This window comes from Orcinus orca, chromosome 13 (genome assembly GCF_937001465.1).
Source record: "Orcinus orca chromosome 13, mOrcOrc1.1, whole genome shotgun sequence".
NCBI classification, from domain to species: domain Eukaryota; kingdom Metazoa; phylum Chordata; class Mammalia; order Artiodactyla; family Delphinidae; genus Orcinus; species Orcinus orca.
The window spans coordinates 10,256,776-10,284,319 of NC_064571.1; the positions used below are offsets into that span (position 1 = coordinate 10,256,776).

Consider the following 27,544-nt stretch of genomic DNA (forward strand, 5'->3'; position numbering starts at 1 on the left):
TGAGCCTTTCTCAGCATCTCCTGGGGAGGCACTTGTCCTACTCCCCACACTGCTGCCTTGTGAGGGAGGATCCAGGATGGGGAACCCTGTGTGTGCTCGTGGGAGCCACCTGACCTCATTTCTAGGCACCATGTTCTTCTCTTACATGAACCCCGTCTCTCTTTTCCACCTGCCTCTGCCCCACTGCAGGCTTGGTTCTGTGGCTCCAGATGGGCAGTACCACTCCCCCATTAAGGACAAGAGTGCAAGATTCAATGCCACGTTGGCGGTGCTGACCCCTTCGAGACTGGCTGTGACTTTCCAAGCTACAGGCTCTATGAAGGTAACTGACTCTGATGTTAATTTCCCTTGCTATTTATTCTCTGCCTGTCCCAGGGGTGGGTAACAATGTCAGGAGTTGAGCTGCCTGAGCCACGGTTGGTGTAAGGTGGCCTGGGTTGCTGGTTAGATGCTAGCGAGTGCCAGTTGGCGCTGCACAGAGGACCTTTCTGCAGCCTTCTTACCATGGGGTCCCATCCCCCCGCATCCCAGATGTGTGCTGTGATTACGCTGGGTGGAACATAGGTGTTGCGGCAACAGGGCCACTAAAGATGGTCCCGGGAGAATTGGTTGTTCAGAACAGACACATCTTCTGGAAAAGCAGCTAAGAGCTGACTCGTGGCTAAGGGCCCACGTGCCTTGGCTGAATTCACTGGGGGCACTGATGCTTGCACGACTGTTGGCGTGTGACAGTCACCATCACAGGCAGGAGTTCATGAGGCCAGACCTCCAGAAGCCAACTCTGCCTCCCATTTCCTCCCGCCCCTCCTCTGTCTTGGTTTGGAAAAAGCAGCCAGGAGAGAAGAGCTCTGGAAGGCTGCCTGCTCCTCGAGGCACTGCACTGTCTGTTCTCTGGTCCCTCCCCGTCTCTGTATCTCTTAAGCTCCACTGAGCTTGGGGAAGCTGGAAGGAGAATTAACGTACCCGTGAATATCCATCTGTGGCTTGAACCCAGATTCTCCTTCAAGAAGGAATAAGTTTCATTCACCTGACTCCAGGCCTGACATCAGTGTGCAGCCACCTGAAAGGCAGGAAAATCCTTCCTTTCTCCCTTCTGCCGGGTCTGCACTGCTCACAGGAAGCCTGCCTGACCGAGCTGTCTCGTGTGGTGCCCTTCCCGTCAGCGGGTGCAGCTGTGACCCTCAGTCCTGAGCCAGTGACCATCTGCCTGCCCGTGGGCGCTGCTTTATGTGCTTGTTTTCGGTGGCTCTTCAAAGTGAGTGGGGTGCGTATTCAGTTCTGAAGACCCAGGTCCACAGTGGCTCAGCGGGTCTCAGCTGAACGAGCTGAGTCAGTGAGGCCCCAGGAGAGCCTCAGGATGCAGGCCCAGGGGTGAGGCCAAGGTGCTGGCACAGCGGCAAAGGATGGAGGAAAATACTTCTTCCAAGTCTGTGATAGACACTGTTTCAGCCATTTTCCAGACTCCAGAAGGAGGCAAGGGGAGAGAAAGCAGACAAGCCGAGAATTGCACCGTAGAGAAGATGGGACAGAAATCTGATCAGGGTTCTGTGAAGCGGGGACAGCCGTATCTGCACAATAGCCCCTCTGATCACAGCAGCCTCAGGGCCCCTCTGAGGAGAGTGCTGGTGAATATTAAAACCACATGCTGGTTCGTGGCTCTAAAGGTGCCGTAGAAACCCTGTGCTGTTACGTTTTGGAGTGGGTGATGTCGTGTGAAGGATGTCCACACTGCCAGGGACCGGTCCGCCCATTCAGGCCAGTGGTGGAGTCCTGGGGGGCAGGCATAGGGTGGTGTAGATGGGGCATGGGGGGGCCTTCTGGGAGAGACTTGATTTCTAAGTATCAGTAGATCTGGAGCAGTGGGGGTGGGGAGAGAGGACACAGATTGGCTGATTTTTAAAAGGCACCCCTTCTCCGTTTTCCTGAGCATTATCAAGGGGCCAGCCCCTGCCAAATCCGGAGTGTCTGGGGAAGCGGGCACATTTGGATCAATTCCTTTTTGGGCATCTGACACACACATTTCGTTCCTGGCAATATACAGGCCTTATCACGATCGTGGGCTCTGAAATCAGAGAACCCTGGGCTCAAACCTCAGCCTGGATGTGACCAGCCATGGGGGCGTGGGCAGATCAGTAGCCTTCTTTAAGCCTCAGTTTCTTCATTTGTAAAATGGGCCTTCTGATAATGGTGAGGCCTGGGTGAGGATGTGAGTGCGTTGCTGGCACAGAGCAAGGGCCCCGTCACTCAGAGCTGTTGCTGATGTGATGGCAGCTCCTGCTGCTGTTACTGGGGAGATAGGCGTTGGCTGTGGGAAAGGAGTAAATGGGCTTTTCCATGAAACAAATGCCTGGAGTCCTGACCTCCAGGCAGCCAGGCGATCTGAGACGTTTTGCAGAGGTGCTTGGTGTCCCTTGGATTCCTGAGTATCTGAAGCGAAACACAATGGTCATGAGTCGGCACCTGCCCTGTTTGGGAGGTGGGTTTGCCCGGTGACGGGGAGACCCCTCGCAGAGCTGGACGGGCCTCAGACCCATGTGGTCCAGATACGGCCGATGTGTCATCCCTCACGGACCCTGGCCGCTGTGATCTCATCGAGAGCATCTCTGGCGAGGATGATCTCACCAGCTCTCTTGGCAGCTCCCTCCCCTCCTACAGCTTAAACACAGGACAGATGCTTTCTCAGCTGAAACCTGAGAAGGTCCTGCTTTTTCTGTGCTCGCTGATGAGTGGAAAACGGATCCCTTTCTCCAAAGGGCATTCCTCCTGTGTTAGAAAACTGTCGCCGTGGCTCCCCACGGTGACGTTTGCTCAAGGCCAGCACGCCTGGTCATTTTAAACTCTGCCCAGATGTGTTTTTTCCCCCCCATGGTTATCTCTCATTTTCATAGCGTTTCTCAATATCTTCAGATTTTCTCTTAAAGTCTTGCTGTAATAGCCATGCTTTCGTTTGTGCCCCAAATGCCATGTCTGATTAAATGATTAGCAGAGACAAAAGGAAAAGGAAACTAAGACATTTGGCAGGAGCTGGGGGCGGGGGGGATGCGCATTGAGAGAACTCTGCAGCCGAAGTTGGGGTGGGGGTGTGCTGAGAAGCCTTTTCTGAAGGAGGAAGGAAGCTGGGGAGATTCACGGTGGGTTTGGAGGCAGAAGTAGAGGAAATGTGAAATGTACACGAGGTCTAGCCCAGAGTTTGGGGTCGATTTTGCATGGAAATAATATTCTAGCGTAAGGCAAGCTGGTGCCCACTTTCAAAAGAGTCTCCCTAATCCTTTAAGTAGGTGTTACTCCGTAGCCGGGTCCCACCCTCAGGGTTTTGGATGCAGCAGCTCTGGGGCGCGGCCAGAGAATCTGCATTTCTACCCGGTGATGCTGAGGTTACCGGTCCAGGACCGCCCTTGGAGAACCACTGCACAGAACAGACGGATGCAGTTCTAAATTCCTGGCCCCATCCCAGCCACCCTGTCACCCTCTGTGGCCTCACAGTGCCTCCAGGATCAAGACACATTCTCTTCCAGTTTCCAGTGCCTTCCACGACTGACCTCTCACCCCGCCCACCTCGTGCTGCGGTGCAGCCTGGCGAACCCGTCCCCACTTTTCGCCTGGTTAGTTTCCCGGATGTTTCAGAGGTCCGGTAAATGTACCTCCTTCAGAAAGGTCACAGCCCGCAAGCGGTCCCTCTGTCATGTTCCAAGGCTCTGCACTCCCCTTGCAGCGTTTATTGTGGTTATAACCGACTCATGGTGTGATAGGTCTCCCCTGCAAGCCTAAAAGCTCCATGCTGCCAGGGGCCCTGCCGGCCTCGTTCGCTGCCGTGTATTCAGCCTCCCACACAATGCTGGGCACCGAGTAGGTGCACAGCAAATAGGACCTGAAAGAATGGATGAAGAATGAATCAGAATTCACATAGAAAGCACCTGGGTTAGTTCTTAGCGGAGATAAGTTCTCAGTATGTGTTCATTCTGTGCCTCCCCATCGCAACCCCTCAGCCTGTTGCCAGGGTGACCGGGACGGATGTTGCGGCATCTTCCTTCTAACTCTCTGTGGCTCTTCCGCCCAGAACAAGGTGTCTTCTTTCGTCCTTCCTGTTTGTCCTGTCCCAGGCACTGCCCTTTGTGTCTGCTTCGTATGTACGTGCCGGCTTACGGCGCCAGGAGGGGGCACTGTGTTGGCGCCCGTTTTGCAGTTAGGGATGAGGCCCTGGTGGTCAGGGAGTCACCCGGGTGGGTGGGCACCTCGCACAGGGTGTCAGCGACACGCAGGGGCCATACTGCAGGGTCTGCGTGTTGAGTACAAGTCAGGAGTCCTGGACTATCTCTCCAGTTCTGGATCCAGGGATCGCTGAGACCACGCCCACCCTGCCGGCTGCTGGAAAGCACGGTTTCTGTGGAGGAAGCTACGGCTTCTCTCGTTTCTTTGAGTGAAATGATCAGCTGGCCCTTGTTTGCCTCGCCTGCTTTTGGCAACTCTGCCGTGTGCTTGGTGAGGTCACAGTTAAAGCGGGGCCCAGATCCCCGCCGGGGTTGGGTGGTCGGCCAGGAGAGCCTGGGGGACTGCAGGCTGAGTCTTTGGGCCTCGCCGGCCAAGGGGACACCCTGCAGAGCACAGATGCTGGAGGCGTCAAGTGACTTTGTTCTGTCAGGATGAGGCCACCACTCCTAACCACGGGCACGGAGGAAACCCCATGGCCATGGCGCCCCTGCATGGGCTCAGGGTCTGCTGCCACTGGGGAGTAGTGGGCCTGGGGCTTCACTTCAATTTCTCTGAGCTTTTAGTTTTCTCACTGCGTGAAATGAGGCAAAAAAAAAAAAAAAAAAAACCATCTGATGGAAACATTGTGAAAATTCCATGAGTTAATTCATCTCTTCACCATCACCACCACCACCAAGACTGTTACAAGAAAATAATACTTATTGAGCCTCTATTATAAGCCATGCCTGTCATAAGTGCTTTACAGGTGTTAACTCATTTCTCCTTGCACAACTCTGAGAGGGTTCCATTGGTACCCTCACTTCACATATGGGGAAACTGAGGCAGAGGAGGTAAAGGAATTTGCCTGAGGTGGGCACTGACTATGCTTCCTTTGACTTTGGTGGTCCTTGTTAACGGTAGTAGATGGTCCTGTGTTTGGAAGGATGGTCCCAGCATGTTGAGTAGATAAGATTGACATGTAGATACTATTAAAAGATACTATAGAATTAAGGGGGAGCAGGGGCAGCCCGACACAGCGCCTGAATACCTAGGAGCTGGAGGTGCTTGGTCACAGGTGTGAGCTACTGAGTTACAGCTTTGGGTCATGGCAGGCCCCCAGCAGGCCGCTGAGTCCTTGGGTCAGGAAGAACCTCACCACAGGCATTAGCCAGGACTGCAGCTGCTGGGAGCCGTGCTTGTCCTCATCACCTTGTCCCAGTGCCCAGCGCTGAGCCGAGGGAAGGGAAGATGCCCCATGTAAAGTTGCTGAGTTGAGAGGAGTGGGGTTGGCACGCCTGGAAGCAGTTGGAATGTTGTGCCTGTTCTAGACTCCAGAGTGAGGCCACTGAGACATGGACTCTGGAATCAGCCTCTCTGGATATGCCTCCTGCCTCTGCATGGCCTTGGCAGGTTATTGAACCATCTCTACACCTCTAAAAATCATAACAGCACCCCTTTGTAGAGCTGTTGTAAAGCCTGAGGGAATTAATACCTGTAAGGGGCTTATACAGTAAGTCCTCTACATATGAACGACTTCCGTTCTGAGACTGCATTCATAAGTCCAATTTGTTCGTAAGTTCAACAAAGTGAGCCTACGTACCCAACTAACGCTGTAATAGGTTTTTAATACTTTTAACACAAATAATACATAAACAAACAAACACAAAAAATAAAACATTTAAAATTTTACAGCATAGTCCCTTGAAAAGTACAGTAGTCCAGTACAACAGCTGGCATACAGGGCTGGCATCGAGTGAACAGGCAAGAAGAGTTACTGACTGGAGGAAGGAGAGGAGGTGGGAGATGGTAGAGCTGAAGGCTCGTCAGCAACAGGAGACAGAGGACAAGCTGCAGTTTCATTCATGCCTGACGCTGATGGCACAGGTTCTACCCTCTTGAAAAAACGATCCAGTGATGTCTGGGTTGTAGCTCTTTTTTTCTTGTCATGGATGAATGACACTGACACCGTAGCACTGGATTGCATTCTGAACGGCTGCTGCAACCTTTGTGTACCATTTTAGGTTTGGGTCCTGTGCCTCAAAAACTAACAGTGCCTCCTCAAATAAAGAAAATCCTAGGACTTCCCTGGTGGTCCATTGGTTAAGAATCTGCCTGCCAATGCAGAGGACATGGGTTCGAGCCCTGGTCCGGGAAAATCCTACAGGCCGCGGAGCAACTAAGCCCGTGTGCCACGGCTGCTGAGCCTGCGCTCTAGAGCCCACGAGCCACAACTGCTGAGCTCGTGCGCCACAGCTACTGAGGCCTGCTCTCCTAGAGTCCGTGCTCTGCAACAAGAGAAGCCACCACAATGAGAAGCCCGCGCACCGCAACAAAGAGTAGCCCCCGCTCGCCGCAACTAGACAGAGCCCGCGCACAGCAATGAGGATGCAACGCAGCCAAAAATAAAAAAATAAATAATAAAAATAAATTATTAGAAATTTTTTTTAAAAAAGAAAGAAAATCCCCTTGCCCTTTCCTGCATCGTGAATCTCTTCGGTTCTTCAGTTACTTCTTCTTCCTCCACTTTTGTTTCCATCATTATTGCTTGGCGCTTCTTAGCAGTACCAGCTACATCACCACTGCTTTTACGCTTGCTTCCGGACATCCTGGGCTTGAAATAAAGATACTGTACTACTGCGCTCTACACAGTACTGTATAGTAAAGTACATAAAGGCACAACCACTTTTAGAGGATGCACGCATGTGACAATGTACGCCAGACACGTGAACTAACTTACGTGATCGGACATGTGAACGCACGTTCACATCTTTGAAAGTTTGCAACTTGAAGGTTCGTATGTAGGGGACTTACTGGCTAGGGCTTTAAATACTAAATCATCAGTACATGTAGGCTGTTATTATTGTTAAAAGGGACCTGGAAGCTTATACAATCAAGTTCAGGTATACCGATGATTAAAAATGACATCTGAGGTTGTGAGGATCACAAATAGGGTTTATAACACATGCTTACCCGAGGTGGTAGTGGCTGCTCAGAGCTGAGGGTGGAGAATTAGGAGGCTGAGTCTGGATGGGGCTGAAAAGTGGCTATGGTCGTGGTGAGAGCCACGTGGTGGGATGGGGAGCGGTGGGCTCCGTGCCGTCTGGCTGACCTCCTGGGGTTCAATGAAGGACACGTGGTGTTGAGAGATGACTGGAGAGCCCAAATAACCAGCTTTGAGTCCTCAAAGGTTGCAGTGTTGAAGATGGTGGGCAGCTTTTCCTATCTCCTCGGGCTGAGGGGAGAGCAAAGGGAAGAAGTTGGTTTCAGGTGGGACTCTTGGGCCTTGTGATAGACACACGGCCTTTTCCGATGGTGAGCATTGTTGGATGTGAATCAAGGGTCTGTGGAAGGTGCTAGAGCCCACATTTTCAAGAGAGTCTTGCCCCTCTGTTGATGGGGGTGTGGGGATATCATGTCCTCAAATGACCTTTCCAAGCAAGACCTTCTGATGGTGAGGGTTCATGGAGAACTAGAACAACAAAGAGGAGGAGGTTGGGGGCATCAGAGTATCCTTCTGAGTCAGAGGTGGCTCTTCAACCACAAGGGGTGAGGTGGTGCAGTCACTTGGGCCTGTGAGCATTGGGTGAACACAGGGCAGAGCAGGCCGTGTGTTCCTGCTGGTCTCTGGTCTTGCCTTGGGGCTTCCTCTTCACCCAGGTTCTGATGCATTCCCAGAGATATCCCTGACGTCTGTGTTCTCTCCCTGGTGTCTGGTTCCTGTAGTGCCATGCTTGTGTGCCTTAGTCACAGGCTGGGGCTGGGGCTAGACAGCTTGTGTCAGAGTGCGACATTCTATCTTCCCTGATGACCTTGAACCAGATGCTGTGACATTCCTCCCTGAGTTGAAGCTCAGTCAGTCCTCTTAAATTAATAACTTCAATTTCTGTGGCTAGCACTATAAAACTACCAGATTTTTGTCTGTTTAATTCCTGCTAGGAGGTCACCTATTTTTATTTTCTTCTGGGATCATTTTATCTTCATCTCTTCTTCTTGTCACTTAGATTGATCTAATTTTTATCATTATTAGCAGAAAATTTACTTGGCAGGTATCATATCTTTTTATTCAGTCTCAGTACAGGGCCTAGTAGAGCACTAAATGTCATGGAAGTCTATCCTTCCTCCCTCCCTCCCTCCCTCCCTTCCTTCCTTCCCCCCTTCCTTCCTCCCTCCCTTCCTTCCTTCCTTCTATCCTCCCATGCATGCACTCATCCATCTACCTGTCCACCAACACGCTCGTACACCCACCTGTTCATTCATCAACCCATCCATCCATCCACTCATCCATCCATCCATCCATCCATCTACCCACCCATTCTACTACAAAGACTCTGAACACAGTGATGATCAGTTCCTCTATGATTTCGTAGTTAATGGGAGGTGTGGAATATTCTAGACAAAAGGCAGTCACTTACCTAATAGACACCATATTTTAGAAAAACTCCCCAGGCAGGAGTGTGTAAGGAGAGGCCAGAGGCAAACACCGTCCTCTAGATCCAGGCCCTCTTCTAGCAGTAGGCTCGAATAAGGAGCGTCTCTGTAGGGCCTTGTACACATGAGGGCTTCAGTGTGGGGACTGAATTGAATAGGTTTGGAAAGAAGTGGGCATACTCTAATACTGAGCACAGTGAGACCTCTGCCCCCTCAAACAATGTGGCATAATGGAGGGTGGAGAGAGGGGAGCAAATGGGTTCCCTAGAGTAATGTCTTGAAGGTGTACGGTTCTCACCAGTGTGTGTTTTATTGAAATTGGTGAGCCGAAGTTGCCATATATTTATTCTCTTGGCACTTTTGTGACATGGCCAGTCATCTCTTCATGCAGAGAGTGGTACTGGAGAGATGAAAACAGTGACTCATCCGTGTCAGTTGTATGTTTGTCCTTTTAGATGCATTGTGTGTGCTGTGAGGAAGTGGAGTCACACTGCTTATCTTCTTCTACTCAGGTTGGAGTTATTCCTTCTTTAGCATCCTCACACGCACTCACATACACACAGTGTGGGGAGCAGAGTAGCAGAACTTGCTCGAACGCCGGGGAAGTCCCACGGGATCAGGGCTTTGGCCTGGATGATCCTCAGAGGGATTGTCTGTAAAATACAGTCTCCAGAGTTTTCTGAGGTAGAAGCTTCCTGAGGCTGACCACCAGAGGGTGACAAATACCAGTAATGATCTGCAGATTATTTTTTCCTTTACATTTATTTACTTTTGTGTGCAAGAATTGGCTGGGATTTTTTTGGTTCTCATTAGTTTAGCTTCTTACCAGCTATGAGTGTTGATTTTTACAATGTGGTCAACAAAAGGAGAACAGGGATGCATCAGCCTAATAATCGTCTGGCTCAAGACCAAAACTGTAAGCAGGATGTGGAGCTATCTTCTGTTTAATTTATTTTTTATTGAAGTATAGTCGATTGACAATGTTGTGTTAGTTTCAGGTGTACAGCAAAGCGATTCAGTTATATATATGTGTGTGTATATACACATATATGTGTAAATATATATATTTTGGAAGGCAACTTATAAGCAGTTCAGGGCTACTTGGAAATCTTCTCTTGAGATTAACTTCCTACACCATTCCTTCTATCACTTATGCATATTTTGATTCTCCAAAAACTTCAAGTTTTATTTATTATTTTAAAATATTAACTATATATTCTTTTCCATAATGGTTTATTACAAGATTATTGAATATAGTTCAATATAGTTGAATATAGTTCCCTGGGCTATACCGTAGGATCTTGTTGTTTATCCATCCTATATATAATAGTTTGCATCTGCTAATCCCAAACTCCCAATCCACCCCCCTCCCACCCCACCTCCCCCGTCCTCTTGGCAAGCACAAGTCTGTTCTCTATGTCTGTGAGTCTGTTTTTGTTTTGTAAATAAGTTCATTTGTGTCATATTTTAGATTCCATGTGTAAGTGATATCATATGGTATTTGTCTTTCTCTTTCTGACTTACTTCACTTAGTATGATAATCTCTAGATCCATCCATGTTGCTGCAAATGGCATTATTTCATTCTTTTTTATGGCTGAGTAGTATTGCATTGTTTATATGTACCACATCTTCTTTTTCCATTCATCTGCGCATGGACATTTAGGTTGTTTCCATGTCTTGGCTATTGTGTATAGTGCTGCTGTGAACATTTGGGTGCATGTATCTTTTTGAATTATAATTTTGTCCGGATATACGCCCAATAGTGGGATTGCTGGATCATAAGGCAGTTGTATTTCTAGTTTTTTGAGGAACCTCCATACTGTTTTCCATAGTGCCGCACCAATTTACATTCTCACCAACAGTGTAGGAGGGTTCCCTTTTGTCCATACCCTCTCCAGCATTTGTTATTTGTCGACTTTTTTTTTTCTTTTTGCGGTACGCCGGCCTCTCACTGTTGTGGCCTCTCCCATTGCGGAGCACAGGCTCCGGACGCGCAGGCTCAGCGGCCACGGCTCACGGGCCCAGCCGCTCCGCGGCATGTGGGATCTTCCCGGACCGGGGCACGAACCCATGTCTCCTGCATCGGCAGGCGGACTCTCAACCACTGCGCCACCAGGGAAGCCCCTATTTGTAGACTTTTTAATGATGGCCATTCTGACTGGTGTGAAGTGATATCACATTGTATTATAGTTTTGATTTGCATTTCTCTAATAATTAGTGATGTTGAGCATCCTATTGGCCATCTGTATGTCTTCTTTGGAGAAATGTCTATTTAGGTCTTCTGCCCATATTTGATTGGGTTATTTACTTTTCTGTTATGGAGTTGTACGAGCTGTTTGTATGTTTTGGATATTAAGCCATTGTCAGTTGCATCATTTGCAAATATTTTCTCCCATTCTGTAGGTTGTCTTTTCATTTTGTTTATTGTTTACTTTGCTGTGCAAAAGGATGTGGAGTTATCTTGATGACTTTTCAGGATATAATTTGACTCACAAATGTCTTAAAAATAAGTTTGCAGTATCTTGGGTGGTTGTGAAAATGGTTAAATATTTTTTGTGGTGTTTCCATGGCAGTTGTTTACATTTTTAACAATTGAAACGTAGACATTTATTTCTTTTTAAAGATATATCTGCCTTTTTCCTCCAGAGCCAAAGATCTAAAGATCCTGTACAATCATAGATAAGTAGCACATGACATGAATATTTGAAATGGGTATTTGAAAGAATTCCTGCTTTGAATTTGCTTCAATTCTGTAAGCTCGTGTGGAATGCTTTCCTTGCACAGGACACAGCAGGCGGTGAGCAGAGCTGACCTGGTGCAGGTCTGTGCTCTCCAGTGGCTCAGGTGTATCCAGGTAACTGAGCTACTACAGTACCTTCAGGGGCTCCATCGTGTGAGGAAGCCTCCAGGGATCTTGCTGGCAGGTGGTGGTGGAGGTTTGAGAATAACTCTTCATAAAGACAGGGTCGCAGGATTTTTATGGTGGATGGGACCACAGAGATCAGAGTCCAATGCACATCTTCTATGGAAACATTTCTAAATGAAGCCTCTGGGTCTCTCTGGCACAGAGACCTAGGAGTTGGCATCCGGCCCTTCCCCATGGAGCACAGTACCCAGGTCATGTTTGCAGGTGGACAGCCCGAGCACACACAGTGCTGTACGGCGTTCTGTGCTGCAGGAGAGAAAAGTCTGGGGCCTCTCTCCTGATTTGATGTGGTCCAGGAATGTTAGATGTTTGCGGCTGTGACAATGTTTCAAGGAACAGAGGTCCCTTCAACTAAGTCATCAGAGGCTGATTAAACCCTGTGGGAAACCCCAGCCTCCTCAAACCCTGGGTTGTGGCCGTGTTAGCTGTGAGGGAATGAGTGATGCTGTTGCCGGTGTGAACTGCTTCCAAGTTGTTCTGGGCCTGGGTCCTGCTTGGGAGGGGCTTGCCTTCCTCGGCTCCAGCAGCCTGCTCACCGAGGACAGGTAGAAAGTGCGCCCAGGCAGCAGCTGCGAGGAGCTTCACCTCTCCATGGAAGCCCTGTTGTCTGTCTGTGCCACCTGGAAGGTCAGACACGGATGATGGATGCGTGGATGGCTTGCTGTCCTTAGGAGATTTTCCACCTGAAACTTGATACTCCATGTAGCACAGGTGCTGGTACAGGTCACCATCCCTTTTCCTCACTCCACGTTTCATTACTCCGTTCCGTCGTCCCAGCTGATGAATCCATCCGGTGCTTCCCTGTATGTGTTTGGAGCCTTTTATATGTAATCGCTCTTTTAATCGTCCCAGCAGCCCTATGAGATGGGTACTGTCATGATTCCCATTTTCCCAGTGGGAAAACTGAGATATAGAAAGAGGTAACAGTGTGTCTAGAGTTTTCTGGACCTCCTGCTGCAGCATTCTGGCACTGGAGTCTGGCCCTGACTCACACTGGGATGACTTAGTAATCCTCAAGCAAGAGGTTCTTTGAGTTCAGCGTAGACCCAACTTCTTGGCATTCCTGGACCTCTTTGGCTCGCAGTTTTATTTGCTTTGGTAAACCGAACCGAACCAAACCAAACCAAACCAAACATTTAAAATAATTTGTTGTCTACATTTAAAAACGTGGAGATTCCATCCAGACTGGGATTTGGCAGGTGCCGAATGGTTAGCCGATGGGCCAGAATCCAGGCTTCCTTCCCCACTGGGACCTGGGACCTGATTTTTTAAAATGGCACTGCCGTCTTTGCCTGATAGCCGTGTGTCACCGTGTGAGCATCTGTGTACTGGGAGTAGGAGAGGGGAGGGGAGACAGGCTGGCCCTTTACATTGAATGTCCTTTTATGGGAAAAAGGTCTGCTTACAATGAACATTCATTGAGTATGTTCAACTTTGAGCTCAGTCCAGTGGAATGATTTTTGAATACCTCTGCCTACCACGGTGAAATTTAATAAGCCAAAAAAATTCACACTTCCTTAGATAAGTTTTAAAAAGTGAACTGGACCATTTAAATTTGCCTCCACAAACCCCTCATAAGTGCTAAGAAGAGAAGCAAAGTGATGGTTAGTGGAATATTTGTGAGTTGTAACTCTCTTATTTATCGACTCTAGGCATTTCTACATTTTTGCTATGGGAGATAAGAGTTTAGTTCACTTACACCACACCCCACCCCTGTCCCTCCTTTTAGTTTTTTTTACCCTCACAATTTTTGATTTTTACAATATTGTTTTTAATTCTCCCGAGGATTACCAAGGTGCCTATGAATCTTCTTAAGCTTCCGTTTCTTATCTGAACAACCCCATTTCTTGACTCCTTTAAAGCTGCTCCCTGCCTCTGTTAATTGGACCATTGACTTTTATATTGTCAAGGCTGATAGTTTAACTATAATCTAGCTTCTGGATTTTAGGTTACATTATTATGGCCAGGGCTATGAAGTACTCTTCACTGTAGAACTGTGTAGTATATGAGGACAGTGTTTTCTCTCTATAGGTCCAATGTCATGACACCTTTACATTTGAAGAACACTATTCTTAGCATCAAGGTCAAATCACTTTTCTTACACTCTATAATTACTCAAAATCATGTCACATTTTTGTTTGCTTACTATTTAGATCATTGGATTTTTTGTGAGGTTTTTGGTTTCTCCTGGAGTTTCCAGTTGCCTTTCTTTTTTCTTGTTGGGAGCGGAAACATATGTCTTCATCCTTATTCCTCATATCATATCATCATATCAGTAATACTTTCCAGCTTTGTGCTCATTTTCCCTGTTGCATGGAATCTGACCACTTTTCTCCTGGAAGGTCTTATGGAGCTGATTTCTTATTTTAATCTGTTGTTTCTAAGCCTGATATACAGCAATCATTTTCTAAATATTATTCTTTTTACTGGATTTCTAGGAGTAGGTCAACTTTTTCCTATATCCTACTGTCCTTTTGCTTGGTTTTCTTTGGGTTTTTTTGAGTATATCCTCAAGCAATTTCCTCTGGAAGGTGTATGCATGGTCATATTTTGATTCTTTGTGTGTATGCAATGGTCCATATTTTGCCCTCACATTTGATTGATAGTTTAGCTGAGACTTGCCAGTTGAAAATCTTTTTCGCTCAAATTTTCAAGGTGTTGCTTCATTGGCTTCTAGCATAAAGTTTGCTAGTGGAAAGTCATATATTTCCCTGGATGAGGCCAGCACTTTGTCTCTGGAAGTTGGTTGTCGTGGAAATTTCTCAAGAAAGTGTTTACATCTGTTTTTTTTTTTTTTTTTTTTTCATTTTTCCGGCATGGCACTTGATAGGCTCCTTCAATGTGAAAACTAATATCTCTTTTCATTCTGGGGAATTTTCTTCTACTAGTTCTTTGATAATTCAAACTATAATTATTTGGAGGTTACAATTGTTATCTTGATTGCCTCTTATTTGTTCCCTCAAATTTTTCAACAGAATTTTTTCTATGTTCTGGACATTTTCCTGATTACACCTCTTTATTTATACAATTATTGTTAATTTTCAAGAGCTCTTTCTCTTATCTATTCCTTTTCTATAGATATACATTTTTTTAGATGCAAATGCTTCTGTAATCCTCTGTAGATATCAATTAGAGATTGTTTTTCAGAATTCTGCTCCCTGAATTATCTTTTTTTTTACAGCTTTATTGGAGTATAATTGCTTTACAATGGTGTGTTACTTTCTGCTTTATAACAAAGTGAATCAGTTATACATATACATATGTTACCATATCTCTTCCCTCTTGCATCTCCCTCCCTCCCACCCTCCCTATCCCACCCCTCTAAGTGGTCACAAAGCCCCAAGCTGATCTCCCTGTGCTATGTGGCTTCTTTCCACTAGCTATCTGTTTTACATTTGGTAGTGTATATATGTCCATGCCACTCTCTCACTTTGTCACAGCTTACCCTTCCCCCTCCCCATATCCTTAAGTCCATTCTCTAGTAGGTCTGTGTCTTTATTCCTGTCTTACCCCTAGGTTCTTTATGACATTTCCTTTCTTAAATTCCATATATATGTGTTAGCATACGGTATTTGTCTTTCTCTTTCTGACTTACTTCACTCTGTATGACAAATTCGAGGTCCATCCACCTCATTACAAATAGCTCAATTTCGTTTCTTTTTATGGCTGAGTAATATTCCATTGTATATATGTGCCACATCTTCTTTATCCATTCATCCAATGATGGACACTTAGGTTGTTTCCATCTCCTGGCTATTGTAAATAGAGCTGCAATAAACATTTTGGTACATGACTCTTTTTGACGTATGGTTTTCTCAGGGTATATGCCCAGTAGTGGGATTGCTGGGTCATATGGTAGTTCTATTTGTAGTTTCTTAAGGAACCTCCATACTGTTCTCCATAGTGGCTGTACCAATTCACATTCCCACCAGCAGTGCAAGAGTGTTCCCTTTTCTCCACACCCTCTCCAGCATTTATTGTTTCTAGATTTTTTGATGATGACCATTCTGACTGATGATATCTCCTTGTAGTTTTGATTTGCATTTCTCTAATGATTAATGATGTTGAGCATTCTTTCATGTGTTTGTTGGCAGTCTGTATATCTTCTTTGGAGAAATGTCTGTTTAGGTCTTCTGCCCATTTTTGGATTTTTTGTTATTGAGCTGCATGAGCTGCTTGTAAATTTTGGAGAGTAATCCTTTGTCAGTTGCTTCATTTGCAAATATTTTCTCCCATTCTGAGGGTTGTCTTTTGGTCTTGTTTATGGTTTCCTTTGCTGTGCAAATGCTTTTAAGTTTCATTAGGTCCCATTTGTTTATTTTTGTTTTTATTTCCATTTCTCTAGGAGGTGGGTCAAAAAGGATCTTGCTGTGATTTATGGCATAGAGTGTTCTGCTTATGTTTTCCTCTAGAGTTTGATAGTTTCTGGCCTTACATTTAGGTCTTTAATCCATTTTGAGCTTATTTTTGTGTATGGTGTTAGGGAGTGATCTAATCTCATACTTTTACATGTACCTGTCCCGTTTTCCCAGCACCACTTATTGAGGAGGCTGTCCTTTCTCCACTGTACACTCCTGCCTCCTTTATCAAAGATAAGGTGACCATATGTGTGTGGGTTTATCTCTGGGCTTTCTATCCTGTTCCATTGATCTATCGTTCTGTTTTTGTGCCAGTACCATACTGTCTTGATTACTGTAGCTTTGTAGTATAGTCTGAAGTCAGGGAGCCTGATTCCTCCAGCTCCGTTTTTCGTTCTCAAGATTGCTTTGGCTGTTTGGGGTCTTTTGTGTTTCCATACAAATTGCGAAATTTTTTGTTCTAGTTCTGTGAAAAATGCCAGTGGTAGTTTGATAGGGATTGCATTGAATCTGTAGATTGCTTTGGGTAGTAGAGTCATTTTCACAATGTTGATGCTTCCAATCCAAGAACATGGTATATCTCTCCATCTATTTGTATCATCTTTAATTTCTTTCATCAGTGTCTTATAATTTTCTGCAGAGAGGTCTTTTGTTTCCTGAGATAGGTTTATTTCTAGATATTGTATTCTTTTTTTTGCAGTGGTAAATGGGAGTGTTTTCTTGATTTCACTTTCAGATTTTTCATCATTAGTGTATAGGAATGCCAGAGATTTCTGCATTAATTTTGTATCCTGCTACTTTACCAAATTCATTGATTAGCTCTAGTAGTTTTGTGATAGCATCTTTAGGATTCTCTATGTATAGGATCATGTCATCTGCAAACAGTGACAGCTTTACTTCTTCTTTTCCGATTTGGATTCCTTTTATTTCCTTTTCTTCTCTGATTGCTGTGGCTACAACTTCCAAAACTATGTTGAATAAGAGTGGTGAGAGTGGGCAACCTTGTCTTGTTCCTGATCTTAGTGGAAATGCTCTCAGGTTTTCACCATTGAGGACGATGTTGGCTGTGGGTTTGTCATATATGGCCTTTATTATGTTGAGGGAAGTTCCCTCTATGCCTACTTTCTGGAGGGTTTTTATCATAAATGGGTGTTGAACTTTGTCAAAAGCTTTCTCTGCATCTATTGAGATGACCATATGGTTTTTCTCCTTCAAGTTGTTAATATGGTGTATCACATTGATTGATTTGCGTATATTGAAGAATCCTTGCATTCCTGGGATAAACCCCACTTGATCATGGTGTATGATCCTTTTAATGTTCTGCTGGATTCTGTTTGCTAGTATTTTGTTGAGGAGTTTTGCATCTATGTTCATCAGTGATATTGGCCTGTAGTTTTCTTTCTTTGTGACATCTTTGTCTGGTTTTGGTATCAGGGTGATGGTGGCCTCGTGGAATGAGTTTGAGAGTGTTCCTCCCTCTGCTATATTCTGGAAGAGTTTGAGAAGGATAGGTGTTAGCTCTTCTCTAAATGTTTGAAAGAATTCGCCTGTGAAGCCATCTGGTCCTGGGCTTTTGTTTGTTGGAAGATTTTTAATCACAGTTTCAATTGCAGTGCTTGTGATTGGTCTGTTCATATTTTCTATTTCTTCCTGATTCAGTCTTGGCATGTTGTGCATTTCTAAGAATTTGTCCATTTCTTCCAGGTTGTCCATTTTATTGGCATAGAGTTGCTTGTAGTAATCTCTCATGATCTTTTGTATTTCTGCAATGTCAGTTGTTACTTCTCCCTTTTCATTTCTAATTCTACTGATTTGAGTCTTCTCCCTTTTTTTCTTGACTACTCTGGCTAATGGTTTATCAATTTTGTTTATCTTCTCAAAGAACCAGCTTTTAGTTTTACTAATCTTTGCTATTGTTTCCTTCATTTCTTTTTCATTTATTTCTGATCTGATCTTTATGATTTCTTTCCTTCTGCTAACTTAGGGGTTTTTTTTGGTTCTTCTTTCTCTAATTGCTTTAAGTGCAAGTTTAGGTTGTTTATTCGAGATGTTTCCTGTTTATTAAGGTAGGATTGTATTGCTATAAACTTCCCTCTTAGAACTGCTTTTGCTGCATCCCGTAGGTTTTGGGTCGTCGTGTCTCCATTGTCATTCGTTTCTAGGTATTTTTTTATTTCCTCTTTGATTTCTTCAGTGATCACTTCGTTATTAAGTAGTGTATTGTTTAGCCTCCATGTGTTTGTATTTTTACAGATCTTTTCCTGTAATTGATATCTAGTCTCATAGCTTGTGGTCAGAAAAGATACTTGATACAATTTCAGTTTTCTTAAATTTACCAAGGCTTGATTTGTGACCCAAGATATGATCTATCCTGGAGAATGTTCCATGAGCACTTGAGAAAAATGTGTATTCTGTTGTTTTTGGATGGAATGTCCTATAAATATCAATTAAGTCCATCTTGTTTAATGTATCATTTAAAGCTTGTGTTTCCTTATTTATTTTCATTTTGGATGATCTGTCCATGGGTGAAAGTGGGGTGTTAAAGTCCCCTACTATGAATGTGTTACTGTCAATTTCCCCTTTTATGGCTGTTAGTATTTGCCTTATATATTGAGGTGCTGCTATGTTGGGTGCATAAATATTTACAATTGTTATATCTTCTTCTTGGATTGATCCCTTGATCATTATGTAGTGTCCTTCTTTGTCTCTTCTGATAGTCATTTTAAAGTCTGTTTTGTCTGATACGAGAATTGCTACTCTCGCTTTCTTTTGGTCTCCATTTGCATGGAACATCTTTTTCCATCCCCTCACTTTCAGTCTGTATGCGTCTCTAGGTCTGAAGTGGGTCTCTTGTAGACAGCATATATATGGGTCTTGTTTTTGTATCCATTCAGCCAGTCTGTGTCTTTTGGTGGGAGCATTTAATCCATTTACATTTCAGGTAATTATCGATATGTATGTTCCTATTCCCATTTTCTTAATTGTTTTGGGTTTGTTATTGTAGGTCTTTTCCTTCTCTTGTGTTTCTTGCCTAGAGAAGATCCTTTAGCATTTGTTGTGAACCTGGTTTGGTGGTGCTGAACTCTCTCAGCTTTTGCTTGTCTGTAAAGGTTTTAATTTCTCCATCTAATCTGAATGAGATCCTTGCTGGGTAGAGTAATCTTGGTTGTAGGTTTTTCCCCTTCATCACTTTAAATATGTCCTGCCACTCCGTCCTGGCTTGCAGAATTTCTGCTGAAAGATCAGCTGTTAACCTTATGGGGATTCCCTTGTGTGTTATTTGTTGTTTTTCCCTTGCTGCTTTTAATGTTTTTTCTTTGTATTTAATTTTTGACAGTTTGATTAATATGTGTCTTGGCGTGTTTCTCCTTGGATTTATCCTGTATGGGACTCTCTGTGCTTCCTGGTCTTGATTAACTATTTCCTTTCCTATATTAGGGAAGTTTTCAACTATAATCTCTTCAACTATTTTCTCAGTCCCTTTCCTTTTCTCTTCTTCTTCTGGGACTCCTATAATTCGAATGTTGGTGCGTTTAATGTTGTCCCAGAGGTCTCTGAGACTGTCCTGAGTTCTTTTCATTCTTTTTTCTTTATTCTGCTCTGCAGTAGTTATTTCCACTATTTTATCTTCCCGGTCACTTATCCGTTCTTCTGCCTCAGTTATTCTGCTGCTGATCCCTTCTAGAGTATTTTTAATTTCATTAATTGTGTTGTTCATCTTTGCTTGTTTCATCTTTAGTTCTTCTAGGTCCTTGTTAAATGTTTCTTGCATTTTCTGTGTTCTATCTACAGGATTTTGGATCATCCTTACTATCATTATTCTGAATTCTTTTTCAGGTAGACTGCCTATTTCCTCTTCATTTGTTAGGTCTGGTGGGTTTTTATCTTGCTCCTTCATCTGCTGTGTGTTTTTCTGTCTTCTCATTTTGCTTATCTTACTGTGTTTGGGGTCTCCTTTTTGCAGGCTGCAGGTTCGTAGTTCCCGTTGTTTTTGGTGTCTGTCCCCAGTGGCTAAAGTTGGTTCAGTGGGTTGTGTAGGCTTCCTGGTGGAGGGGACTAGTGCCTTTGTTCTGGTGAATGAGGCTGGGTCTTGTCTTTCTGGTGGGCAGGTCCACGTCTGGTGGTGTGTTTTGGGGTGTCTGTGGACTTATTATGATTTTAGGCAGCCTCTCTGCTAATGGGTGGGGTTGTGTTCCTGTCTTGCTAGTTGTTTGGCATAGGGTGTCTAGCACTGTAGCTTGCTGGTCATTGAGTGAAGCTGGGTGTTGGCGTTGAGATGGAGATCTCTTGGAGATTTCTGCCATTTGATACTACGTGGAGGTGGGAGGTCTCTTGTGGACCAGTGTCCTGAAGTTGGCTCTCCCACCTCAGAGGCACAGCAGTGACTCCTGAGTGTAGCATCAAGAGCCTTTCATCCACACGGCTCAGAATAAAAGGGAGGAAAAGGAAGGAAGGAAGGAAGGAAGGAAGGAAGGAAAGAAAGAAAGAAAAGAAAAGAAAATAAAAGAGAATAAAATAAAGTAAGATAAAATAAAATAAAGTTATTAAAATAAAAAAATAATTATTAAGAAAAAAATTTTTTAAAAAAGTAAAAAAAAAAACAAACAAACCAAAGAACGGACGGATAGAACCCTAGGACAGATGATGGAAGCAAAGCTATACAGACGAAATCTCACTCAGAAGCGTACACATGCTCACTCACAGAAAGAGAAAAAGCGAGAAAAAAAATATATCGTTGCCCCCAAAGTCCACCTCCTCAATTTGGGATGATTCGTTGTCTATTCAGGTATTGCACAGATGCAGGGTACATCAGGTTGATTGTGGAGCTTTAATCCGCTGCTTCTGAGGCTGCTGGGGGAGATTTCCCTTTCTCTTCTTTGTTCGCACAGCTCCCAGGGGCTCAGTTTTGGATTTGGCCCCGCCTGTGCGTGTAGGTCGCCTGAGGGCGTCTGTTCTTTGCTCAGAAAGGACGGGGTTAAAGGAGCCGCTGATTCGGGGGCTCTGGCTCACTCAGGCCGGCGGGAGGGAGGGGCACGGAGTGCGGGTTGAGCCTGCAGCGGCAGAGGCCGGTGTGAAGTTGCACCAGCCTGAGGCGCGCCATGCGTTCTCCCGGGGAAGTTGTCCCTGGATCCCGGGACCCTGGCAGTGGCGGGCTGCACAGGCTCCCCGGAAGAGGGGTGTGGATAGTGACCTGTGCTTGCACACAGGCTTCTTGGTGGCGGCAGCAGCAGCCTTAGCGTCTCATGCCCGTCTCTGGGGTCTGCGCTGATAGCCGCGGCTCACGCCCGTCTCTGGAGCTCCTTTAAGCAGCTCTCTTAATCCCCTCTCCTCGCGCACTAGGAAACGAAGAGGGAAGAAAACGTCTCTTGTCTCTTCGGCATCTCCAGACTTTTTCCGGACTCCCTCCCGGCCAGCTGTGGCGCACTAACCTCCTTCAGGCTGTGTTCACGTCGCCAACCCCAGTCCTTTCCCTGCGCTCTGACCGAAGCCCGAGCCTCAGCTCCCAGCCCCGCCCGCCCTGGCGGGTGATCAGACGATCCTCTCGGGCTGCTGAGTGCCGGTCGGCACCGATCCTCTGTGCGGGAATCTCTCCGCTTTGCCCTCCGCACCCCTGTGGCTGCGCTCTCCTCCGCGGCGCTGAAGCTTCCCCCCTCTGCCACCCGCAGTCTCCGCCCTCGAAGGGGCTTCTAGCGTGTGGAAACCTTTCCTCCTTCACGGCTCCGTCCCACTGGTGGAGGTCCCGGCCGTATTCTTTTGTCTTTGTTTATTCTATTTTCTTTTGCCCTACCCAGGTACGTGGGGAGTTTCTTGCCTTTTGGGAGGCCCGAGGTCTTCTGCCAGCGTTCAGTAGCTGTCCTCTAGGAGCTGTTCCACATGTAGATGTATTTCTGGTGTATCTGTGGGGAGGAAGGTGATCCCCACGTCTTACTCTTCCGCCATCTTCCCCTACATCCCGGCCCTATCTTTTTTTTTTAATTCAAGGGTTAGTTGGGGTCAGTTAGCAGGATAGAGAGGGTTTGGGGGGCAGAGGGACTGGAAACCAGCAATTACGATCAATGTGAGGTTACTACTATAAGGGAGTTATGACAGGACCAGACTAAGGACCACCAGGGTTAATTTAAGCTGTTCAGAGATGAGTCCCCACAAAGATCCTATACTGACTTTTGAAGGACAAGTAGAAATTGGTTGTCAAACAAAGCAAGGGAAGGACATTGCAGGTGGAGGGGAGACCATGTATGAAGGCAGAGAAGAGTGCACCAATGTAGCCCGTTATGGATGAGCAGAGGGCTTAACGTGGCCAGAGCTTCCGTGGGCTGCTTGGCCTTCATTTGGAGAGGCAGCTGGAGCAGAATAAGGTTCCTGACGAATGGGCATTTCCTGCCTGCCAGGCTGGCCCTGGGCAGGGTGACTGAGGGCTTCTTTAGAGCCACCTTTTTTGCTGCTCAGAAGACTCAGGGGCAAGTAGGTCTTGCCTGGGGGTCCCTGAACTTTCAGCCTGGTCATTGGGGATGTCAGCTTCCAGTGAGCAGGACCTGTATCTTTTTGGTCACTATTGTCCACTTTGGACTTAGAACTGGGCCTGGCACTTAGTTAAGAACTTGGGGAATGGATGGACGGATGAATATCGTGCTGAAGGGAAGCCTTCTTTGGTGGAGAATAAATCGGTCCAGATGACAGCTCTGTGGAGATCAGATGTGATATTTTAAATGCATTAAGGATACTGGGACCCTGATCTGAATCTTTAAAAAAATAAAAGCAAACATTCTCCATTTCTTATGCGTGTATCCAGACCTTTGTTTTATAACTTCGGAACCTGCCCCCACCAGGGTGTTTGTAGTCCAGGCATGCGTGTATACGGGCAGAGACTCCTTTGTTTCTGTTTCCTGAAAAGCTCACTTGCTCCCTGGCTCACCCTTGCAGATTGCTCATGGGTGAGCCTCATGGGTCTGACGACATTGCTGATGTGACTGGAGTGCTCTTCTGGGTGGATGACACACAGGTCCGGGGATGGTTTCCAAAGGCAGCCACGTAATAGGATTAAAGCTTCAGAGAGTAGCCCCCAAGCTGCAGAGGAGATGGGTTTAGGGGAATTCTTCCTGGGTGAGAGAAATTGATATCATACTCCAGCAATAGACCTGATTGCAGTTCCTCAAACAAGCCACACCTTGTCACCTCCCAGGATCACAAACCATTCCTCTGCCCTTGACCCTCCCAGGATCTCTCTTTCCCTTTCACTTCCTCTGTTCTGTCTCCAGGAAATCTTCCACCCTTGTGTCTGACCTTCCGGGCACAGAGCTCTCACGGCACCTGGTTTATTCCAGCCCAGGTGTTAACTTATGGCCCTCCTCCATCTGCCCTGTTAGACTTTTAGCTGCTCAGGACAGGGGCTTCACGCAGCACAAGGTGCTGCCCCGTTACGAGGCCCTCAGTAAACTGATTCAGCCCTGAGACCTCCCCCGTCCCTCACAGGCATCTTCATCCTATCGAGGTCCAGGAGCAGGGAGGGCCGCTGCCGCATGCTGAACTCCCACAGCAGGCCAGGCACGTGACACTCCATGGACATTTTCTTACCCCTTTGTCACGGCAGCTTTGCCATGATTCCTGTTTTACAGATGAGAAGACAGAGGCTGGGAGGTGAGGTAGCTTGGCAATGGCAAACAGCTTGGGTGGGGCAGTGCAGTGTTGTACCCACCCTGCCCGACAGGGGCCCCACTGAACTCTGGCCAAAGACCCTGTGTTTTGAGGCTACGCTGGAGAAGGAGTTCTGGACATGGGGCCTCCAAGGGCAGCATCTTAGGTTTCTGGCAACTTCCATGCCTCTTGCTTGGGTAACCTCTGACCTTTGAGCTGAGATGGCCCATGTGGCATTCTGAGCACTGGATCCTGTCTGTCCCCAGGGTTGTGGAGGCAGCGCTAGATGCGAACTTGATTTTTGTTCCCAGGGATATCATAGGTCAGGTAGTCAGAGCAATGGGCCTTGGCCCCAGAGTGACCCTGTGGTGTCCTATTTTCTTTATTAACTTTCATCTGGTGAGAATGTTGTAGTGAGTCAACTTATAAAAAATATTTGCATATCTCATTTCTTTGTCTAATTAGCGTCGTAAGAGCGATGCCCCAGTTTTCATGCCTGAATAAATAACTGTCACGGTGTGAGGCGCTGAGAGGCTGGTTCCCCTTTCTTGTGTTTGGCGTCTCACCAGGCTTAGTTTCAGTCCATGCTCCAGATGTTACTTTTAAAGGAACTCATCTTGTCAGTCAAATAAGACCTTCCACGGCCGCTCGGATTTAGACGACAGTTTTGTCAGTGTTTCAGCATGATTCTGAGCTTCAAATCACTAGAGATACTTAATATAAAAAGTGCACTCTCTGTCTATACACCATTTTTTTTTAAAGGAATTCCTTTATTTATTTATTTAATTTATTTTTTGCTGTGTTGGGTCTTCGTTTCTGTGCGAGGGCTTTCTCTAGTTGCGGCAAGCGGGGGCCACTCTCCATCGCGGTTCGTGGGCCTCTCACTATCGCGGCCTCTCTTGTTGCGGAGCACAGGCTCCAGACGCACAGGGTCAGTAGTTGTGGCTCACGGGCCTAGTTGCTCCGCGGCATGTGGGATCTTCCCAGACCAGGGCTCAAACCCGTGTCCCCTGCATTGGCAGGCATATTCTCAACCACTGCGCCACCAGGGAAGCCCTACTCCATTTTTAAGTTAAGTACAATTTTAAAAAAGGAGGGGCGGAGTTAGTTTAAGTATGGCCTTTCTTCTGACATAACCCCACCTTTACATACGACCTTACAAATCTTCTCCTTTACTCACTACAGATGGACTAAAGGCATGAGAAGATTGTGAGTTTTGGAGGACAGAGCATAGATATAAGTCCTTGCCCTTCAGTGGTTTTCAGTCCTGTTGGAAAAGCAGAGTGTAGACCTGAAAGGATCCTGCGCCAGTGTGGGTGCCCTGGGAACATGCCGTCACGTGACCAGTGAAGGCTGACGCGGCTGCCATGTCGAAGTTAGAACCCATCCTGACCTGGCCTGCTGGGTGCAGGAAGAGGGCATGCTCTGTTAAGAGCAGTGGGTAGTTCCACTCCATTCCTGGACCGTGTTGATTTCTGGGCTTCGTTTTTAAATAGAGACCCAGACAAATGGAGCCAGTTTGGAGATGATTCCCAGGACAGTGAGGGATGTGACGTGATGCCATGCTTGGAACTGCTGGAGCATCTGGGTGCTGAGCTGGGAAAAGAGCCTATCCTGGGGCAGAGAGGCATGTTTGCAACCTTCCAGGAGACTGGGGCTATTGCAGGCAGCTGGGAAGATGGTTTGGAACAGATGATGGAGCGCCTTGCTTGCCTTGCTAAAGATTCTGCAATTTATTCTGTTGGCAATGGGACGCTACTGATCATTTCCAAGGAAAGAAGCAATGAGATCTAGCTTGGGGTTCACGGGACATCTTAGTTTGGAATGGAAAACACAGAGGAGGAACAGGTTTAGGGAGGGAGAAGTGAGTTTGCAGAACTGTCAGGCAGGCATGTGGAGGCTCTGGGAGTTGTTGGCTGAAGCTGGGGGAGTAGGTTCCCCTTGTGCAGGAAGAGGGAGCTGTGAGGGTCTCTGGGCAAAGCCTATATTTAAAGGACAAGCTAACGGGCATGATGGGGAATGCAAGAGATGGGTCAGAGAGGTGGGAGGAAAAGCAGGTCATAGCTTCGTGGAAGCCAAGAGGAGAGAATTTCCAGAAAGCATGTATGGTCAGCAGTCGCCGCCATTTGTTGAGTGATGCTGATTTGTTGAGTGCCAGACTTAGCACTTTTCATGCTAAGTGCTCTCCGTACGTCATTTCTTTTAATTCTTACAGGAGTTCCACAAGGGAGGCACCAAGATATTTTCCTTTAACATCTTTATTGGAGTATAATTGCTTTACATTGTTGTGTTAGTTTCTGCTGTATAACAAAGTGAATTAGCTATACGTATACATATATCCCCCTATCCCCTTGAGTCTCCCTTCCACCCTCCCTATCCCACCCCTCTAGGTGGTCACAAAGCACCGAGCTGATCTCCCTGTGCTATGCGGCTGCTTCCCACTAGCTATCTATTTTACGTTTGGTCGTGTATATACGTCAGTGAAGGGAGGCACCAAGATTGATACTCCGTAGATGAAGGATTTGGGACCAGTGTCAGGCTTCTTGGGAGACAGAATGTGAGGCAGTTTGGATTTGAGTTCCATGTCTGCCCTTATTAGCTGTGTGAACTTGTACAAATTAGTTGGATTCTCTTCTCTAAATGAAATATAATGGACCCGTCTCCTGAGGTTGTTGATGGGATGCCGTGAGCTATTGTCTTATTGTAAGTGAAGCCCTTCACTGGGTGCCCAGCATGCAGAAGCCCCTACACACACTTTAGCGTGGTCGTCGTTATTTCCCAGCATCACCCAGCTGGTAAGTGGCAGAGCTGAGATTTGAACCCAGGTCTGTGTGGGACTATAGCCGTGCCTTCAACCGAGGGAGGTGATATGGGACCAGAGTTTGAATGCTTGTGGGGTGGAGGAATGCTATCATAGGGGGCAGGAGTGACCTGAGCACGTCTGAGCTCATCCCAGAGGGGAAAGAGGAAGTAGAAAGGGGGAGGTTAATGCTGCCAGACAGAGGGAGGTTGATTGGTGGGAAGGTCACAGGGAGACTTATGACATGACATTAAAACACAGGTAGAGGGATGACCCTGAAACCAAAGCAGATGGTTTTTCCTCAGAGACAGGAGGGACAGTCTGAAGAGAGGGGGAGACAGAGGAATTTTCAAGCAGGGACAGAAGACGTTGAGAGCATTCTAACAGATGCTTTCTATTCTCTTAGGAATGCAGAGGTAGGTCAAGGTCTAAGGAAAGGGAGCAGGAATGGGGGTGGAAACTTTGGAGGAGAAGCCTCGGTCTCCAAAGCCATCAAAGACGTGGGGAGGAGAGAGGCGAGGAAGAAGGGGGCCTGTGGAGACCGTGGAAGACCCAGTCCTGAGTAGTGTGCTGTGGTCCATCCTGTATTTATGGCAGGGCCTAGCAATGTGATGATTTAGTTTGTACCTGGGGTGGTGGTAGGGAAACGAAATGGTTGGGTCAGCCCAGAATTAGAAATTCACCAGTTGGATTGCAGAAGGACAAAGGAGAACAGTAAGATGACAGCTGCTGGGAAGGTGTGATTTAGGACAGCCCAGGAGATGTGGGTGGGACGAGGGAATCCTGTAGTCAGAGGGGAAATTTCCTTCCTTCCGCTGTGGTTGAATACTCACAGTATGATTAGGAACTTCTAATGAATAACATATATGACCCTTTTCAGATCTCATTTCCCAACAAATATCAGGCATCTGTATGGAAAACTTTATGGCAGGAATGGCTGTCATACCTCATCAGCTGGATTTTACCCAAACTGTGACCCCAAGTGTAATCCGTTAAAGCCGGGCTCTCAAAACCCCTGGTTTCACGGTCCTGTGCCCCAGCCCTAGGATCAGGCATTTCCACAAGGAGCCCTGGTTCCTTTCACTGAAGAATGGTTTTAGAAATCAAGATTTGGGTGCTAGGTGTTTTTGTTGCTATCGGAGTGTTGTCACTACTTCTAGGTCTTCTCAGTTGATGGAGGAAGGAAATACATGTTTATATACTAACCTGTA

The 27,544-nt window shown here is 46.4% G+C and overlaps 1 protein-coding gene across 1 annotated transcript in view; it reads left to right on the plus strand.

Annotated features, from left to right (window-relative positions):
- The window catches only part of ACOXL (acyl-CoA oxidase like), a 371,113-nt gene that overhangs the window by 64,396 nt on the left and 279,173 nt on the right, over window positions 1-27,544 (plus strand). The window contains 1 exon segment of the mRNA XM_033401938.2: window positions 190-322. Within this exon segment, the coding sequence (XP_033257829.1) occupies window positions 190-322 (133 nt within the window).